At 37.5% G+C, this 18,693-nt stretch overlaps 1 protein-coding gene across 1 annotated transcript in view; it reads left to right on the plus strand.

The window, feature by feature from the left end:
• Positions 1 to 10,410: 10,410 nt before the first annotated feature.
• The window catches only part of PIGK (phosphatidylinositol glycan anchor biosynthesis class K), a 73,086-nt gene continuing 64,803 nt past the window's right edge, over positions 10,411 to 18,693 (plus strand). Inside the window, exons 1-4 of the mRNA XM_026096731.2 lie at positions 10,411 to 10,547; positions 12,017 to 12,070; positions 14,235 to 14,326; positions 17,672 to 17,807. Of these exons, the coding sequence (XP_025952516.1) occupies positions 10,455 to 10,547; positions 12,017 to 12,070; positions 14,235 to 14,326; positions 17,672 to 17,807 (375 nt within the window). The 5' untranslated portion in view covers positions 10,411 to 10,454. The remainder of the gene's footprint in view (positions 10,548 to 12,016; positions 12,071 to 14,234; positions 14,327 to 17,671; positions 17,808 to 18,693) is intronic.

Here is an 18,693-nt window from a genome sequence, read left to right on the forward strand (position 1 = left end):
TGATTTTCTTCTTAAATAGAAAGCTAAATGAATTGAAAGTAATGTCAACTTTCAATGTGAACTGCTTAAAAGAGTCGTATCACATAATTTCAGGGATGGCTCACATTGAGAAGCTTCAACAATTTTTGATATTTGTATCTTTACAGGGGCACAGCACTTTGTGATGTCAATTCATGGAGAGAGAGATGCAAGTTAGTTTGATATCATTTTTTTTTTTATCGGGCACTAGAATCAAGAAGGACTCCAGACTGGGCTTTTTCAAGTATGAAAAGGCCCATAAGATATTTGCAATTACAGAATTTCATTTTACTGTAGTAAGACAAAAGTACTGTTGCTAATTTTGGTCTGGTTGTACATGTAAGCTAAAAAATAAAATAAGAGATAAGAAAAAATTCTTGTTTTGTGACACTGCATGAAGATGTACAATAGCAAAATATATTTTTTATAACTCAGTTTGTGATTCACAATGGAATAACATTGTGAGCAGGTGCTCTTTTTGGAAAGTAATCACTGCAATAACTGTAGAGTTCTGGTAAGAAATAGAGTCACCTATTGCCAGATTTGGTGAGGTTTTTCAGTATTCACCACAAAGCAGCAGTTGTTAAAATGCCTGTCAGCCACTGGTTTTGTTGTTTTGTTTGTTGTTTCGCTGTTAAAGTACAAAGTTTCTCTAGGTCTGTTGTTTCACTGTTAAAGTACCATTTCATTAGAGCTAAAGCTCTGTTTGCTTTTCATATTTCATAATAAAGTGGGAAATGACCATTAAAACCCTTTTCTCTAAACCTGAGAAGGCTGTAACATAGGAAGCTGTTGTCTCACAAATCTAAATTCTATTGTAAGGGACATTTTTTTTTGTTGGGGATTGTAATTTTGATTGAGCTAAGTGCTTTTGAATGAGCATAATAATTAGATAACAATTAGAATATAGAATAAGGATAAGATGAAGAAATTGCGTCTTAAAATGCAATGGGATGTATTGAGAGGTAGCGTGAGAGAAATTGGCAAATGTTTTAACCATAGAAATGTTCTCATTGAAAATTAATTCAAAATTCATCCTGTCTTTCTGCTGATGTACAAGAACATCGCCTGAATTTAGTCACCAGCTTCAATGGATGCTTTCTTGACAGTGTAACAAATGAGAATTGGATCAAACACCTGTTTTCAGTAGAAGATGACACCCTGCCAGATGGCTTATTAGCAAAGATAACAGAACAGTTGATGAAACTGTCATATGATGGTTGAACTTGAACCCATATTCAACAAAGCATGGGTTGAAAACTTTTGGCTAAATGGAAGAAAAGAGTTTAGCCCAATACTGGATAGAGCCTGATACCAAATAATGTTTTTAATACTTGAAATTACTCATAATCATCAGCACTTTTTTAGAGAGAGAATTTTTTTTTTCTGTCCTGCTATCCAATAAACGTATGCAGTTGTTCAGTGCAGAACAGAGCCTTTGGTTGAGTCTAACTAATATCTCTTAAGAAATGAAGCAATTTATTTCTGGAAAGCAAACGCACCCTGGCTGGGTTTCCAAGTCATGAAACAAGCCAGCATTCAGGAGAAACTTGTTAAGGATAACTATTTTCAGGAGAACTTCTTACAAACTTCTGCACCTATCTGAATTCATTAGTTGTCGCAAGAGGCATGTTACTACAAAATTACACAGCTGTATAAAAGACAAACTCTGTGGCTGCAGCTTTCATCTGTACTCATAAATGTTCAGGAAAAAAAGCATTATTTTGGCTGTTGTGTATTTGAAAAAGCACTTGCTTCAAACGCTTTTCCTTGTATTTTCTGGATCTTAGTGGGTTCCTAAAGTAAAGCCTGTCAATATCTTGTATTTCCTTTCATTCAAATTATCTTGCAATACTGGAATCACTAGTATGTTCCTTGTCCCGATTTATTTGAAAATTTGAAAGTGTGGCTGTCTGGAAGTTTGCAACCTTAAAAATGTCTTTCACAGTTCTCAGACTACACTGGGACAGTGAGAAACTATGTTGTTGTCAACTTTACTATATATTTGAATACTTTGTATCTGGTAAATCACAAATGGTTTAAATGGTAACATCAAGTAAATATTTGGGTTTTTTTTTTTCTTTGCTATACTAGCTATAAGACTGTATGGTTTGCATTTCTGTATAACAAATGGGTCAGAACCAGGCACTTCGCTACAGTCTTTACCATTTCTATTGTTGCTGGCTTATAGCTGAGTTGGTACTATTTGGAACAGATATGAATATTCAAAAGTCTCTTAAAATATTTCTTTTTCTATTTTGTACAGCTAAATCACCTTCCTATTAATTTTGGACAGAACTTTTAAAATTGCCCCATATTGTAGCTGACATTTTATTTTTCTATACAAGTTGATCTACAATTAATGATATTCTACTGCACTTTCCTGGCTTTCTGCTTTATGTTTTTACCCTCTCAGTGTCTAGGTTAGGGAAATGTGAAGAAAAATATGTCTCGTAGAGCCAGACTGTACAGCTTCCCTATTTGACTTCTTCTGTGGAAACAGTGTTGGAGCAATTTCTCTAGGGTATCAAAGCATTCACTGTTAATTTCATGTCATCTTGAAACCAGGAGATTGCAAACCCCACTCAAAAACTTTGGGTGTTTCTCATATATGTTCATTTTCACTCCTTGCTGTGATTCTGTTTGTCTGCCTATTTCTGTAAGATAAGGAAAACAATTTATTATTTTTTATATTTACAAAAGTGAAATGATCATCACCTTTATTCTAAATCTAAGTAGCAAGGGAAGTTCTGTACCTTCAACCACATAAAATGAGCTTCATGTCACAGATATTCTGCAAAGGATAATCTGAATTTGTTCCCTTTAAGGTACTGATTGTGAAACTTAAATCTGAAATTTTTGCAATCTACAAATACAGTATACATTTCTGTATCCAATAAACTATATATATATATGTATAATTTTCTTGTCATTGTATTTAACATGAACGTGCAGCTTAGAAACCTTAGAAATAATATGCATCTGACATGCATAAGTCTTGGCTCTTCTATTAAAAGCTTGTGTTGAATGATTTGAGAGTTCTGAAAGGAAGATTTTGGGTTTTATCTCCGTTGGGTAATCCATCATCTGATGGTCACATTCTCCAGCCCAGAAAGCTTTAATCTATTAAAAAATGAAGAGAGGACGTCACAAAAGCAGATTTATGTCACTTCTATAGACTCTGGAATCCAAGACAGGCATATATTCAAATAATCCCTGGGCTGTTTTGACTTAGGTTGTGCTATGCGAGTCTCTGGGCCACCGAACTGTAGGGACTCTCTGCCCAATTCATTGACTCTGAATTTATTCCTTTTGGTTAGGGTGGTGAGGTAAAAAGCTGCTAAAATTACCACACAGAAGGTTGTACAAAATTGGGACAGATAGTAGGCTCTAATGCTTTAAATCTTTAATTTTTACATGCACCATATTTATTTATTGTTATTAATCTTTTTTTTTCCAAGTGCAAGAAAAAATTGATGGGTTTTTTTTCAGAGCTTGTCTTATAATGAGAGAATTTTTGTTTGAGTAAATATGTGGGAAGTATCAGAGAGTTAAAATGCAAGAGGTGATTTTCACTAAGAAAATAGTTCCGCAAATGTATCCATTAAGGCATTGACTAGTTGAAACTGATTGACTGAGTGATGTCTTTTTTCCATATAAAAGTCAGTCATCTTGAAAGAACATGTAAATTCTAATGTCTGTCTTACAAATGTAAAAGGTCATTAACTGCAGTAAATGTAGCTTTTACATTTTCGTATGACATATTCATCAGTGAAAACAATTAGTTCAGGGCAAGACAGGTCAGATACATAGAATCAACAAGCATATAGTGCGTCGATAATCTCTGTTATCAGTATGACTTTTTCTTGATGATCTCTCTTGGTTTCTAAGGTAGAAAAACCTCATCTGGCTACACTCCTTCTCACAAAGATTTTTTTAAAGTGCAAAGAAAGCCTTTGGAATTTTGTATTCATAATAGGGCTGCAGAACAGTATAGGAAAACTTCCATAAATTTCATAACTGAATGCATTCTCATGTTGGTAGTTTTCTTCAGATTGGACAATATCCTGATCAATTTAGGCTACAGCTTGTTTTTTTAAGAAAGAAAATATCTAGGGAATTGCTTAGCCCCCGTGTAACTTTTTTGCTGAATGTATTATCTGGTTTCATCTAGATTTTCTGCTAAGTAATAGCCCATTTCATTTTTTTAATTAAATCCTGCCTTGCACCAAGTGCCAGCAGTTTAATGGTGAAAAGGCCACTTACTGATCTTCTTCACAGAAGAAAATTTCAGCAAGATTGCATTTTGATAAATCATAGCAAAATCTGGCTCCTAAGCATTATGATTTCAATTTATGAGGTCATTTCAGCATTTTTATTTGGGAACGGCTTCCAATAAACATGCTCAAAGAAATAGGTTCTTTTAATTCCAAAGAACAATAGGTACCCTGAAGTTAGACCTTAAAGTATGATGCAGGATCCTCCATGCTTAGTTCAGCATGAACACTTTCCACCTGATCTGTATCAGCTTTTACAGTTTCCTGATAAACGTAGCTAAAGAGGGAACCAAACTCTCTGCTGCACACAGTGAGGAGTCAGGGAAATTATTAAGGTTTGCTGGTCCACTGCTACTTTGGTTCACAGCCTAGAGGCTACTATGAAAAGCAAAAGTAGGCTTTTGTCTAAAAATATTTTTGAATATTTTGATCTATTCCACTCCACGACTCATGAGAAAACAAAAGTAATCATAAACATTTAAATTATATCAAATAATTTCTTATGTTGAGACTATTTCTTTAGATCTTTTAATGGTGTATTTGGGGATTTGTCTTAAATTCTGTTTCTCAAGTGCAATCTTTCACTAATCAGTTCTAATACCATTTCAGTACTCATCACACAGTGCTCTATGTAACCTTTCCTGGCAACTGAGTGGATTCATACAGTTTAGCTGCTGTTCAAATATTTAATGTTAATCAACATTATTGTATTTGGTGTATGAGTATCCTTTTTCAATGGTGACTCAGTGCACACTGTATATCTTATTTCTACTAAAACTTTCATTATACTAAATCTAGCTTTTTTTCCAGATACTGTTGATTTGCCCTTAGCCTTTAGTTTTTATGTTCTTTATCACAAATTTTCAAAATGTTGTGTTTGTTTTCTCATTTAGCTGATGAATAGTTTTCCATGGACTAAAAAAATCCCCTTCTTGCAAATGAAGAAAAGGGCTTGGAAGACAAAAGGATACGTTTAGATTGCAGGCTGTAGGGTAGTGTAAGGATACACAAGATAACTCTAAATAATGCTTTGGGAGCCAAAATCAGTCTGTCAGTCAGGTGGCCTGTTACTTGAGTTAATTTAACCAGCAGAACTGAGACCACTTCAGTTCATTCAGTATCAGGAGGCCTTTTCCTGAGACAGTTGGATACTTAGTATGTTTGGGGCATGTGACAAATTTATCACAGAGATGTCAAGGCTAGTAGTGGAATAAAAATTCTGACTTCTTAATGATTCTAAAAAGTGATGCATTATAACCACTGCTTGAAATAAAGAGTAAAACTATGTTTCTGAACTTAGCTTTATTTAGGGCAGTTTAATTAAGATTCTTATCTCATTTCTAATTATGAAGCCAATGAATCTCTATTTGAGAATGAACCCTTTTAAAATATTAATGGAAAAATACAACGAAGAGGGTAATTTTAAAAAGATAAAGGTGTTCTTTTACTGCTGTATTTTTCATGTATTTTATTTTCATAAATGAGAATGTTCTTACAAAAGTTTTCAGCATTGTTTTCTATTGAGAAAAATACTGATCCACTGAGAGCAAATGTGCTGTGCGTTCATATTTGATGACTGACACTATACCTAACAAAATATATAAACAAGTTACCATTATTTTTTTTTTGTTTTATCATTGTGAAATAAGCTGCTGGAATGGTTTGTAACCTTATATGTTCCAAACATGAACTACTGGATTATTACACAATTCAGCATTACGGAAACTGCATGCCTGGTGATATGCTAGAGATTTGCCTCATTAATTACAGAACAGAACTGATGAAAAGGTAGATGGTTGAATTAATTAAGAACAAATGTCAACTGAATATCAGTTTTAGGCATGAAGGTTTTTTTGCCTGTGTTCTATTCTGACCTCAAATGGCACTGTAAAAAGTTATCTCTAAAACTTCATTTTGTAAATACCAGTAAAAAATATTGTCTAGTCTGATTCCAAACTACAGGTAAGCAACTTAATTTTATGGATGAACAAAAGCACAGATTTTGAGTTTAATCAGTGTTCAGAAAGAATCTATTAAAAAACACAGTCTAGTTTCAGACTGATAATATTAGAAACAAGACTTTTTTCAAGTTATTTTCCATTGGAAGTTCTGAAGCTTACAGATGTATTTATTACTCTGTCCATATTATTGTTGCATACTTTTGCTCAGTTTTACTTAGCTATTGTAAATCTTTTTGCAGTACAAACATTCTTTAGCCAAGCCATTCTTCTTCTGATGAAAATGAAAAAAACCCAAATCAATAAAATCAATCATTAATATGATTATTGTGGTTTCATTCAGCTTCCATATTTGAAGATGGTATTTTTATCAGCTCAGAAACTGGTCTGTAGTAGGCTCATTTGGTGGGTACCAAAACCTCAAGAAATAGAATGGCAGCCATTCAAGAACATTTATGGGGTTTCTTAGTATACTGTATGGACAGTCAAAATGAAAAAAAAATCTGCATTTTTTAGTGTAATAATACACTATTAAGCTATTGTTGATGATTCCTTAAGAATCGGCCTTTCTGACTTATTTCACTATAAGTGTTCCTTTTCATTTTTCTTCTAGAAGCGTAATAAGCATGACAAAAGATATTTTTCTTTATCTTATTTCTACAGTAAAATCAGCAGGCAGTGTCTGTGATGCTGATAAAAACAAGAAAAGAAACACAGGACCAAAAATACACTGGAAAGAAGAGCATACACCATGATATATACAGGTAGTTTAATCAAGGTTAATACCAATAAAAATAAAGCTATTTAACTAGCATTTTTGCTATAGAAAAAAAAGTTTGGGGTCAGAAAGTGTCAATTAAATCAGGAGCAAAGTATGGGGTTATATTTGGGATTGCTACCTTTTCGCAGAGGAGGGCTAGGTTTGTTTGTTCCATGCTAGGATAAGAGCTGAAACTGCCAGATGGCTCCAAGAGGGCAATTTCTAGAGGGTTTAGATTAGAGTAGGATTAGGGCCTGAGCGACCTGCTGGAGGAGGAAAGAATCTGGAAGGGCACCAAGAAGTACACCAGTGTGAATACCAGCAGCAGTTACAGCAGCTTTGTAAATAGTTGTTTCAGTTACAAATGATTTTGGGATATACATTTGGTGTTCTTTCTAATTACTCAGCATGAGGTACAAGAATCATGGTGGCAAAGGTCAAGCTAAAGAGACTCAGAGCATGAAAAAGAGTGTGATTAGCATGAAAACAAAGTAGAAACAAAGTAAGAAACAGAAGCACAGAGCTTAATTTCTCGACAAAAAATCCTGTACAGGCGTGGAAGCAAACACTATAGAGAGCTGCCTTTGGGGAATAAAGATGAAAAAATGAAGGCAAAGCTTTTTGTACTGTCTTACAAGGAAAAAATAAGATGTGATGCCACCCCCAGGAATAATGCCTGAAACATGGGGACACTTGTGAGTGTCTGTTGAATACTAAAGCCTACGAGAGATTGAGACTGTAAAGAAATAAATTGATTTTGGTCTTAAAATAAAAGCCAGAAGTAGAAGAAGGAATAGATCCATTACAAAGTACACTGAAGCAGGCTAAGGGAATCCAGCAGGCAAAACACAGACATGTAAAAAAGTGAAGTGTATCTCACAATGGCTAGCATATAAATCAGAAGGAATAACAGCCATTCTTTTGGAGTGTTCTAAAGGGCTTGCAAAACAGAGCTTTGTTCTAACCAGTGCTGCCTCTACCCTGGAAAGGAAAGGTAGCAATATGACCTGAATGCTTATAATAAAAGAGTAACACCTCCAGCGTGATTGCAGTTGATCCAAACACTGCTCACATGCTGCAGCAGACAGCATGTGACATAAGACTGAGGAACATGCACCTACGCTTTTATACCAGCCAGTTAAAGCTATATAGACTGCAGAACCAATTACATACAAGCCATGTGAAATAGCAGCAATATTAACTGGGCACGTGTGCTGAAACTGTTCTGATTATCTTGGAAACCTTGTGTTTAAAATGTCTCATCCTCTGCAAGTGATCTTCCATGTAAAGATAATTTGCTGCAGTTCTTAATTGCTCAGCACAAGCAGCAGATGTCTATTTGTGGAGTCCAACTTTACTGATAATCTCTTTACATTGTTCCAATGCTACATGATGGATATTGTGTTTTTTTCCACTTCTGTTTTTCTTATGTAGTAAATCATACACAATGACCTTAAAAGAACATTATTAAAGCTATAAAACCAAGTATTCTAGAGAAGGCCAAAATTTAAGATTGCTTGTGATACAAATTTTAGAAGATTCAGGAGTTTTGAAGTGCATAGGGTATTTTGAAGTTCAACAGAAAAGGTGTTCATTACTTTTGATGTCATGAAGGGCTCTTGGTAAGCTGAAGTTATCTTTTGGTAACATTTGACATAACTTTTCATTCAATATGAGCATTAGAAAGACTTCTGCCTGGTTCAGGATGCATCATCAGGATCCAGCTGATCACATTCTCTTAATGGGAAAAGCTGTTAACCAAAATGCATGATACAAAAAGATGAGTATTTGTAATAAATGCAAAGAACAAAGAATTAGGTTGAATTGAAAGAACTTCAGTGAAAGAGTTGAGACCTTCTGTATTTATCACTTCGTATCTGGACAACTCTACATGGAAGCTGAAAAGTAATGAGGTAATGTTCTTTGGTCCAAGTGAAAGAATATGAAATCATTTCCCCAATTTATAAAACAGAGTGCATATGCTCTGAAAGATAGCTGCTTGTCCTTTGAGATTACTGACACATCTTGAACACATCTGAGAATGATCAGAGAGCTAAGCAGAAGCATTTTAAAGGGCAAAGAAAAATCTTGAGTTTGGCCCCAGTCCTAAATTCATTTCGGTTTGTGGAGCAGTGAGACTCACAAGTAGGGATGAATGGAGAGAGAAGCCTGTAGCACTTCTCAGCAGATTCATTAGAGGCTCACACAGGATATGTGTTCATGCCCAACAGGAGCTGGCGGCTATACTCTTTGAAAGGGAGTAACTTCATTAGTTTACCTTTGGGCACAAAATGTAATCTAATCATAGGCAATTGCTTTAATCATGAGTAAACCACTGATGATTTCAAACAGCAAACATGCTGTTATTCAAACTCCAACATTCATATATGAGAATATGCACCTGAGAAAGTCATTACTGATGACAAATACGTCGAGCAGCAAAAAGCTTCGGTGGCTCAGAGCAGCTGTCTGTATCTTCACATCACTAATGGGAAACATCAGGCAACTGAACAAAGGTGTTGACAGGATGGATTAGCATAAGTAAAAGAACCATACCAAGTGGGTCAGTAGATTGGAATAAAAAACTGATGAGCGATATCTGTTCTGAGGCATGAGCCACACGTGACCAATGCAAGGCTACAGCAAGACATTTTGAGAAATGACCTACTTTCTATCCCCTTCCCCTCCCCACACACCTTTTCCCTTTCCCCAGTTTTCCCTTTTGCTCTCCAAGGCTTCTCCGGGGCTATGCTAGGTGTGTACTGCAGCAGCTGAGGCCTAAGGCTGCCCTTGCCAATAGCACTGGCAACGGCCAACGGCAGCCTGCCGCTTGGCAAGCCCTGTGCCCGGCCCTTGCGGTAGCTCCAGCAAAGCCTCTGATCTGGGCACAGTTCTGGTAGGTGGCCGAGGAAACAGCTCCTAGGGCACCCCAGGAGCCTCCCATGCCAGAGGCAAGGTGCGAGGCCACGGTGCTTTCTACCACCAGCTATGGCTGTGCAAGGCAGGTTCAAAGTCAGGGTGGGACTGCATTAAACTTCACGACAGAGCTGTAACGCACATGTCCACTGACCACAACGTGAGACGCCGCACTGTCATCACCTCAGCTCTGGCAAACTGACCGAGCTCTGGACTGACAGGGCTGGGAGCGCTCAGGGACAGGACTAACCATTCAGCGTGGAGCAAGGGGACGACTCCTGCTGAGCAGCCCTGCTCCAAGCGCTGGGCCCGCGCATTAACCCCCCCACACCGAACTACAGTGCTGGGAAAAGCAAAACTCGCGGCACACAGCAGAGGCGACCGCAACCCCTCAGCGCCGCGGCGGCACCTGTCCCCACCCAGGGGCGGCGGCGAGAAGGCGGGACGGAGCATGCGCAGAGCCCGCTTCCCCCCCCCCCCCCCTTCCGGAGCCGCGGCGGCTCGCGCCTCGCGCAGGCGGGTAACATGGCGGCGGCGGTGCCCGCCGCCCGCTGGGCCCGCGCTGCCGCAGCCCTGCTGCTGGGGTGCTGCGGCGCGGCGCTCGCCAGCGGCGTCCAGGTACGGGGGCTGGTGGGAGCGGCCCGCGGGGACACGGGACGGCGCTGAGCCGGGGCGCTGGAGCTGCTTCCTCCCTCCCCTCCTCTTGCTCCTCACGCGGAGCCCGCGCCGGCGGGGCTGCCCCGGGCGCTCCCGTCGCGGCGTTGCCGTTGATCTCTGCGGCGGGAGGGGGCGGTGCGAGCGGGGGCCGGCCCCGGCCCCCGCCCGGCCCCCGCCCCTGGGGTGGCGCCCAGCCCCGCGGCCCGGCCGGTGCGGGTCGTGCTGCCGCCCCGTCCGGAGGTGGTGGAGGAAGGGTTTTATGCGCCGTAGGGCAGCAAATCGCAGAAGTAATAGCGGGTCCTCAGCGGGTCCTCCTGTGTTTTGTCCGAACTGTGTAAAATTAAAAGCTCTTTTTAAGCACGTTTGCAGGTTTCCAAATAGAAATACTTTTAGAGCCTTTGGGTTACTAATCAAACTGAAAATGGCTTACGACTTGAAATTAGGCAGTATAGTTTACATATATTTTAACAATTTTTTTTTCTTTTTCCCTGTTACTGTGGCTTTTTTGTGAGGCTGCAGCCATCAGCCCGGTGCTTCTCAGGGAATTGGTGCCGTCTGGGTTCCCGCCCTGTTCCAGCCTTGTCCTGATTTCTGTGTCTGCCCGAGAGGGGCCCTCTCCTCTGCAGAGCCCCTCGGAGGCTGCGCTTAACACGGATTTTACAGAGCATTGGTGGTGTTGTAGCTCCTGATTCTGAAGCAGAAATGTTCTATGTAATCCACTTGCATTTAAAGTGCATTAAAATAGCGGATTTACTTAATTTATCTGCTGTTAGAAAGACAAGAGGAGCAATGGAAATAGAAACTCATCCAAGGCCCTTTTATCGATAGAGAAGAAATCGTGGGTCAGGAAATCATTTTATTATATTCTTGGACTGTCCTCTGGAATAGAGCAAGCTGGTGGCTTTGTGTTTTAATTAAGCTAAAAGTGACCAATTGATTTTTCCCTTGTGTCCTTTAGCAAGTTTCAGGGACAGATTTGGAATGGTTAAGTTGCATTCCGTTTCTTTTTTAGTGTAACATCAGAATATTTATGACATCATACTGTGACAACCCACTGGAGATAAAATGTAAATGTGAAGGCTCTGAAGTTAATAGTATTCAAATATTGTCACCTATGTCTTCCATTTTTCCCAATCACTTGATGTATTCCTTGCATTTCACTAGCTTTGTTCTTCCTGCTTGACCTTGTGTTTCCACTGGTTGTGGCAAAGCTGGGATTAATCAAAATGATTATAACATATGGATGAAATGTGCACAAGGGAATAAGGAAAACTACCTGTCTTGAAGCTTTTGTAAGGTTTATGAGTTTTAAGATGCGGTAAAGGCACAAATGTGCATTGAACAGTTTGTTTTGTAAAGACAGCAAAAATATAAGTGGTCATTTCTTTGTTCATTACTGAAAAATGCCTAATATTTTCTCTTTTTTTCAGGATCAAGCAGAACAGTTCTTTAAAAGTGGTCATACAAATAACTGGGCAGTTTTGGTAAGTGTGGTCCAGTTTGTGTTCTTCAGATAAGTCTTACATCTTTTGGTCATGCACCATAGTCACTGCAGGCACTCTAGTCAGAATGTGACACACACGTGACAGAAGTCAAAAGATAAAGATTCAGAAGCAAATACCATTATTTGAAATTATCCTTGCAAATTTACTCCCCTATGTTAAAATTTTCTTTTCAGTATAACTACATATCAGGCACTCAGAATGGTCAGGTACATAGCAGGATTCATAAAACAAAAGTTCTAACAGCATTAAAACAGGTAAATTATCATACTGTGCGTTGAACAACAATGTGACTATAATATCAAAGAGAAATTTAGCTCTTTGACCAGACGGTGTACTTTATTTCTCATTTTTGTTCTTGTTAAATTTGCTACCTTGTGACAACATCCTTAGAATAAAACAAATTCAAGTAATAATGTTTAGATCAATTGTTCTTATCCTAATTTTTTTTCACTTGCCTTTAATCTTTTATTAGCTTTGACTCATGCTATGCAATTAGTTCTTAATCACAGTTCAGGCCTTGGTGACTAATTTGTTTCGGAATATATTGTAATTACAGTAGCAGATACTTGCTTTCCAGATACTAAAATTTAACAATATACAAGCAAACTGAATAGTAATGAATTGAATTAGAAGGAGTAATTTCTATATTCTACAATGTACAAAATTAAAAGTATTAAAACCTTAAGTACCTTTCAATTTTAATACTATTTACAGATTGGTGTTTTTATTAGTATACTTATAAACTCACAAGGACAGTGGAAAATCAGGTCCAAGGAATTTTACTTTCTGTCCTCAACAAATTCTCTGCTTATATTTTCTTTTAGTTGCTAAGAAATTCAACATTCAACTTCGTGACAATGAGTAGTAATTTTTTTTATCAAGAAAATAGGGAGAGTGTTACTATTTCTGTGCAGTTTTGGCCTGGAATCACAGTGCAAAACCACCTCATCAGGAATTTGAATTAATATGCTGGACCGTGAATACCTATACGTAAAGCATTAATATATTTTCCACCCTGTTATAAGGGAGATGATAGAGGAAAGGGGCAGATGATAATGCCTTAAAATGCCACAGCTAGGTTTGCCAGAATTAGTTTTCAGAGCTCTGAATCTCAGTGAAAAGCAAGTGTTCTCATGGACTGATTCCTAACTGAAGCAATGATTGAGGATGAAGGGACATCCTTTCTATTTAAATTAAAGTTGTATATTTAAAGCTGAAAAACTAAAAGAAAAAAGATATCTTAATGCTATGTTTGTTCCCACTTCTGTTTTTGTGGCTTTAAAATTGCCTCTTCTAAAATGCTGCTTCATCTGCTTAAAAGACTGGTAAAACAGCAGGAAACTAAGTATCTGCAGAGGAGACCTGCTGTCCTTGGTGCAGAACAAACAGAAAGCAATGAACTTGATGTAAGCACAAGGGCAATGGAAAAGCTCGTACAGAACTACAGCAGGTTGCCTCTGGAGATTTTGGAATCTCATTGGTTTGAGCTTTTGAAGACAGATTAAGTAATACCAGACCAAGGGAGTAGTTTAAGTACAGGAGTGGCTTCCAACTCTTCACCCTGTTGGATTAGTGGCATCTGAACTCTTGATATTTTTTGAGAATTTGTATTCAGATTTTGGTTAGAGCTCACTTAGTTCTTTATTGCTTTCAAGGACTCAAAGCGTTCTCAGTATATGTTCCCCTGTGTGTAGCTTCTGCATGAACTCGCTTATGTCTTTATGCAAGAATTCTCCCAGAATGGGTTTGCTGTTGAGATGAAAACTCTTCCTTTGATTTCTTTTTTTTTTTCCCATTTGAAATGGAGAAAGCAAATGGAAAAATTTAGCTTATCCACCTGCTATTGCTGGGTTATTCCCCACGTGTCGCTTTCTATACTTAGTTGGCTTTTATGATAGTTTTTTCATGATTCAGTATGTTAAGAATATTCTTTTTTTTAACATTTATTTTCAGCATTTATTATTGTGGTACAACAAAGGTTTTTGTAACTTATATCATGAGTTTCTTGGTGTTGCTAGGTTCTTTCTGATTTGTTACTAGTTTGTTGATGTCACATGCATCAGAAGATACTGATTACTGGATCGGTCCAATTTGTATCTTTTACACTATTTAATATGCATTTATTTTTTCTTAAAAATTCAAGGTGTGTACGTCTCGATTCTGGTTTAATTACCGTCACGTGGCAAATACTCTTTCAGTGTACAGAAGTGTCAAGAGACTGGGCATTCCTGATAGGTGAGAGAATCTTGGTGAATACAGTAGCTTGCAAATGTAAAGTTCTTTTGTTATCTGAAACAGTATAAAATTATAGCTTTCTTCAGAGTATAGCTGAGTGAAAGTAAAGAGTAAAGATGCGATCACGTCAGTGTATTGAAAAGTACAGTAATATTATTCAAAATGAAAAGGAACAAGTTATATCATGAAACTTCCAGTTGGAGTAGAGTAATTTGATTAAAAAAGAGGAGCTGTCTGGCCACTAAATTGTACCGCTTAATAAATTGGTAAAAGTGTAATGTGCAAATTGGCAAATGCATTCAGAAGTGACAGTATTACTCCAATATATAGCTTTTACTGTACTGTAATTTCTTTTCAGTGTGGAGATGGTAGCAATGCTAACTGTAGTTAAAATGTAAGACTTCCATTCCTTTAACTACACTGAGAATCTTTAAATTAAAGCTGTTGAGCAAAGCAGCTCCTACATATTGAAAGTAGCCTTGAAAAATCCATTTTGCATGACATTTTTAGGAGAAGCCAGGGGCTTCGTCTATCCATGCAAATTGTACTTTCCTAGCTATAGCACAATAGTTAAAATATTTTTCTTTCTTTGATAGCAGGTTTAGGAGGATGACTAAATTGTTCTAAGGTGTCTTTATAATTGTGTTGCTACTGGGAATTTTTTAGAGGTGTAACTATTTTGGAATGTAATTTACTTGCATAAAAACTATGCAAACAAATGGTAGTAGTTCACGCATAGTATTTCCAGTATGTCTAGGTGAAGAGGTAGAAGTCACTAAGAGAGTGACTTCTATCTGTTTTGAAAGCGGGGATGTTGAAACCTAATTTTTACAAGAATTTTGGGGCTATAAATCTGAGGGAACATAGTGCCTAGGCTCTGTAGGCTGAAAGCCGCAGATGTGTGGCATTTTTTTGCACATATCATACAGAAGCATCTAACTTCCCTCATACATCGCTTTTGAAGCGTGGGCACCACGGGTGCTAGCTTAGAAATTCTTTTACTAGTTCTGTGCTTAACTGAGGACTTTTGTCTTCCCTACATCTATCTTGCTTCACCATGAAGATGAAAATGTGGCAGCTTGCAAAATACTGCAAAAATTACAGTGTAGCTGGAGGTTTCTGTTATTCAGTCATATGGTCTGTTTCTTATCCATACCCAAGGATCTGGAAATGGATCTCAAAAAAGGCAACAGTCCTTTAGACTAGGACAAGAGTAAGACATTGGAGAAGACCTAGGGAGATAGATAATCTGATTTCTCCTATCTCCAGCAGTTTTCACAGGGATTTGAGTGGGTTTGTCCCCAAGAACATTGGCGAAACTTCTTTTACTTGTTTTTGTTTGTTTGCTGCAAAACTTCATTCAAAATGTTGATAAGATTAAAAAAAATTACATCTTAAAAATATGCCATTGTTCTCTCTCTTTGTGGGGGGAAGGGGTAGGATTTTTGCATAGCTTTGTTTTGGACAAAACTGTGTCAGTCTGGTGGTTTAAACAAATTTGTCATCGAACAATAGAATTCTTTAGGAAATGCTTTCTGGTTTTATGATTGTAAGCTGCTCTGGTTTGTTGACATGTGGGCACAATTCTCCAATTTGTAAGAGGAAAGTTTTGTTAGAATAAAAGAACCAAAATGATCTGAGAAATTACTTTTGATTGCTGGAATCATTATCCAATATAAGTTTCAGAGCATGGGAATAGCAGTAATATAATACATGATTAGATTACTTTTGTTTAACAGTTAAGCTACAAGTTAACACTTAGATTTTTGTACTGAGTGTATGGACAGTCTGTTCATTTGCACACAATGGTTCTGTATATCCATGGGGTATTTCACTTACTTTTAAGAACACCATCTGGTGTTCTTAAAACTTTGCATGTTCATGTTTACCTGTCTGTACTACTGCCATGCAGAACTTCTCTCTGAGTGATGTGTGATTATTCTTTCTTTCCTTTTTTAATAGACTGTCACACAGTCCTTGAAAATAGTGCTAAACTGTGGGACTAGTGATGGCTTAGTCTGGAATATTCTCTTTTGAGTGTAATGCATAAAATAGGTATACACAAGACTACCTCAGTAAATCTACAGGGTATATTTTTGACGCTTGCTTCCAACTAACCCCCTTTTAATAACATCCCTTTTTATAAAAATAATTTTGTACTGGTGCGGATATGCAAGGGAAAAAATCTTTGTTTCTCTTCTGTCACTGTCCTCCTCTGGATTCTCTCGTTAGAGCTTCATACTTATTTCAGTGTTTTATTCCCATTGAAATCAATTACTGTGATTATTTTTGAGAATCTATGCTTATGTTATGTGGGAGAGCCTTTGTGTCTATCGCTGTGCAGCATGGAGCATGTTGGCACTTAATGAACAGCGATATGACTCTTATGGTGCTCAGGCAGACACACAGGTGAATGATGACAGACCCCAGAATGATATCGAAATGGCAGGTCACAGTTTAATTTGTAACTGTGTATCTTGTGAGTCAGGAATAGAATAGAGCTTTGCTTTTATAAGCATTGTTTGGGAGAATACTAACATCACTTGCTCCGGGAGAAACTATATCAAAGAATGAGTTGTCTGAGAAAAGGACCAACTTCACCTGGATCCAGACATATTTTTTCTAGCGCTAAAGGTCTCCAATCTGCTACTTGTTATTACATATTTTGACCCTACACTGACCCTGGCAAGTGAAATATGGGTCTTGGCTGCATATAAGCTAGGACAGTTTTATAATGCTAGTCCTCCAAGTGCTGGGTGTTTTTTCTTGGTACGTAGTAGACAAAATCTGTCTGGTGTCAGCCCAATTGTGTACTTCAGGGAAATTCCCTGTTAGCACAGGTAATCAGATAATAGTGTATCAAACACATGTAATAGTTTCAAAAATATCTAGGAGCTCCTTAGACTTCAAGAAAAGAATCAGTATACCGCTTTTAACTGATGAGGGTGAGAGAAGGCGAGTATGCTGGGATTTCTTCTGTGGAACAGCATGAAATGATTTAGTGCTGCATAAATTCAGATTTTTATAAAGTGTTCTGCTGGCCTAGATCCAGTCAAATCTGTACCATGAAGTTGCTAACGCTAACTAATCTCGTACTCAGCTTTGCCTAACTATATCCTGCAGATAAATACCAACCGACTGTGTTTGCGTGTGTGGTATCTTTATAACAGTGAGGATATACACAAGGAAATAGGGTATAACTGAGCAAAGTCTCACCTGCAGTGACAGGAATCTTCTTAAAGTTACAAGCTATTGTTTTAGTTATGGGATGTTTTTGTTGTAATTTCTGTTTGACTGATATGTGGAAGTAGAATGCCTGAAATAGTTCTGTCTTATTTTTCATAGTCACATTGTGCTGATGCTGGCAGATGATATGGCATGTAATCCCAGAAATCCCAAACCAGCTACTGTGTTTAGTCATAAAAACATGGAACTAAATGTTTATGGAGATGATGTGGAAGTGGATTACCGAAGCTATGAGGTGACTGTGCTTTAATTAAATAACTGGGTTTTTGTTGGTAGTTTTGGTTTAAGGCTTTATAAAAATCTGAGCAGTTTGAGGAATTCTTTCCATTCCTATTACTAGGTTTGGGCTGGGCTTTTATTATTACCTGATAGGTTTAAAAAATACTCCCCAAAACATAATACTGGATTTGTATTTAAAATTTAGTATACTGTTCTAAACACTGGAAACATGTTGTTGTGTGTTGGCTATTTTAAAGGATGGAATATCCACAATTATTTTGGGAATATATGGAACTCCTTTTGTATACTAGGAATGTACAGATGTTGCTGAACTTTCTCTTCTGTGGAAAAGGGAGATAGGTGGTTAGTGTCTCATCTTGCAAACACACCATAGCTAAATTTTCAGTATGCAAGCAAAATGTTTAATAGGGAGGTCTGCTTGTATCTTAAGCATATGCTTTTATCAATATAAAACATAAGCCTCCTTCTAGTCATTATTGTAAAATAGTTAATACATAGAAATAATTGCTGCGTTTTTATCACCTTTTGTTTTTGTGTAATACTACTTCAAACAGACCATTTCTTTACCAGGTGATCTTAAATTGCACAGCGCTAACATGGTTTAGTAGTGCTATATAATTATTGATAAAGCAAATAAAGGTTTATAGGAGCATATTTCCTTATCTAGTAGATGTCTTGTTTTATTTTTGAAGCTTTATATAAAGAAGTGAAGATATGACAGAAAAATAGAGATAAGTTCTTTTTATCATGTTTTTCCCTGAGTATGAATTTTGTGCTAGCATTTTTTGAGCTGTATACATCTGCATGAAGAGCAAGTGGTGTTTTATAGAATGTTTTACAATCACTATCCAGATGATCTGGTCAGTCAAAGACTTACATAA

The sequence above is a fragment of the Dromaius novaehollandiae genome, chromosome 8 (genome assembly GCF_036370855.1).
Source record: "Dromaius novaehollandiae isolate bDroNov1 chromosome 8, bDroNov1.hap1, whole genome shotgun sequence".
Taxonomy (NCBI): Eukaryota; Metazoa; Chordata; class Aves; order Casuariiformes; family Dromaiidae; genus Dromaius; species Dromaius novaehollandiae.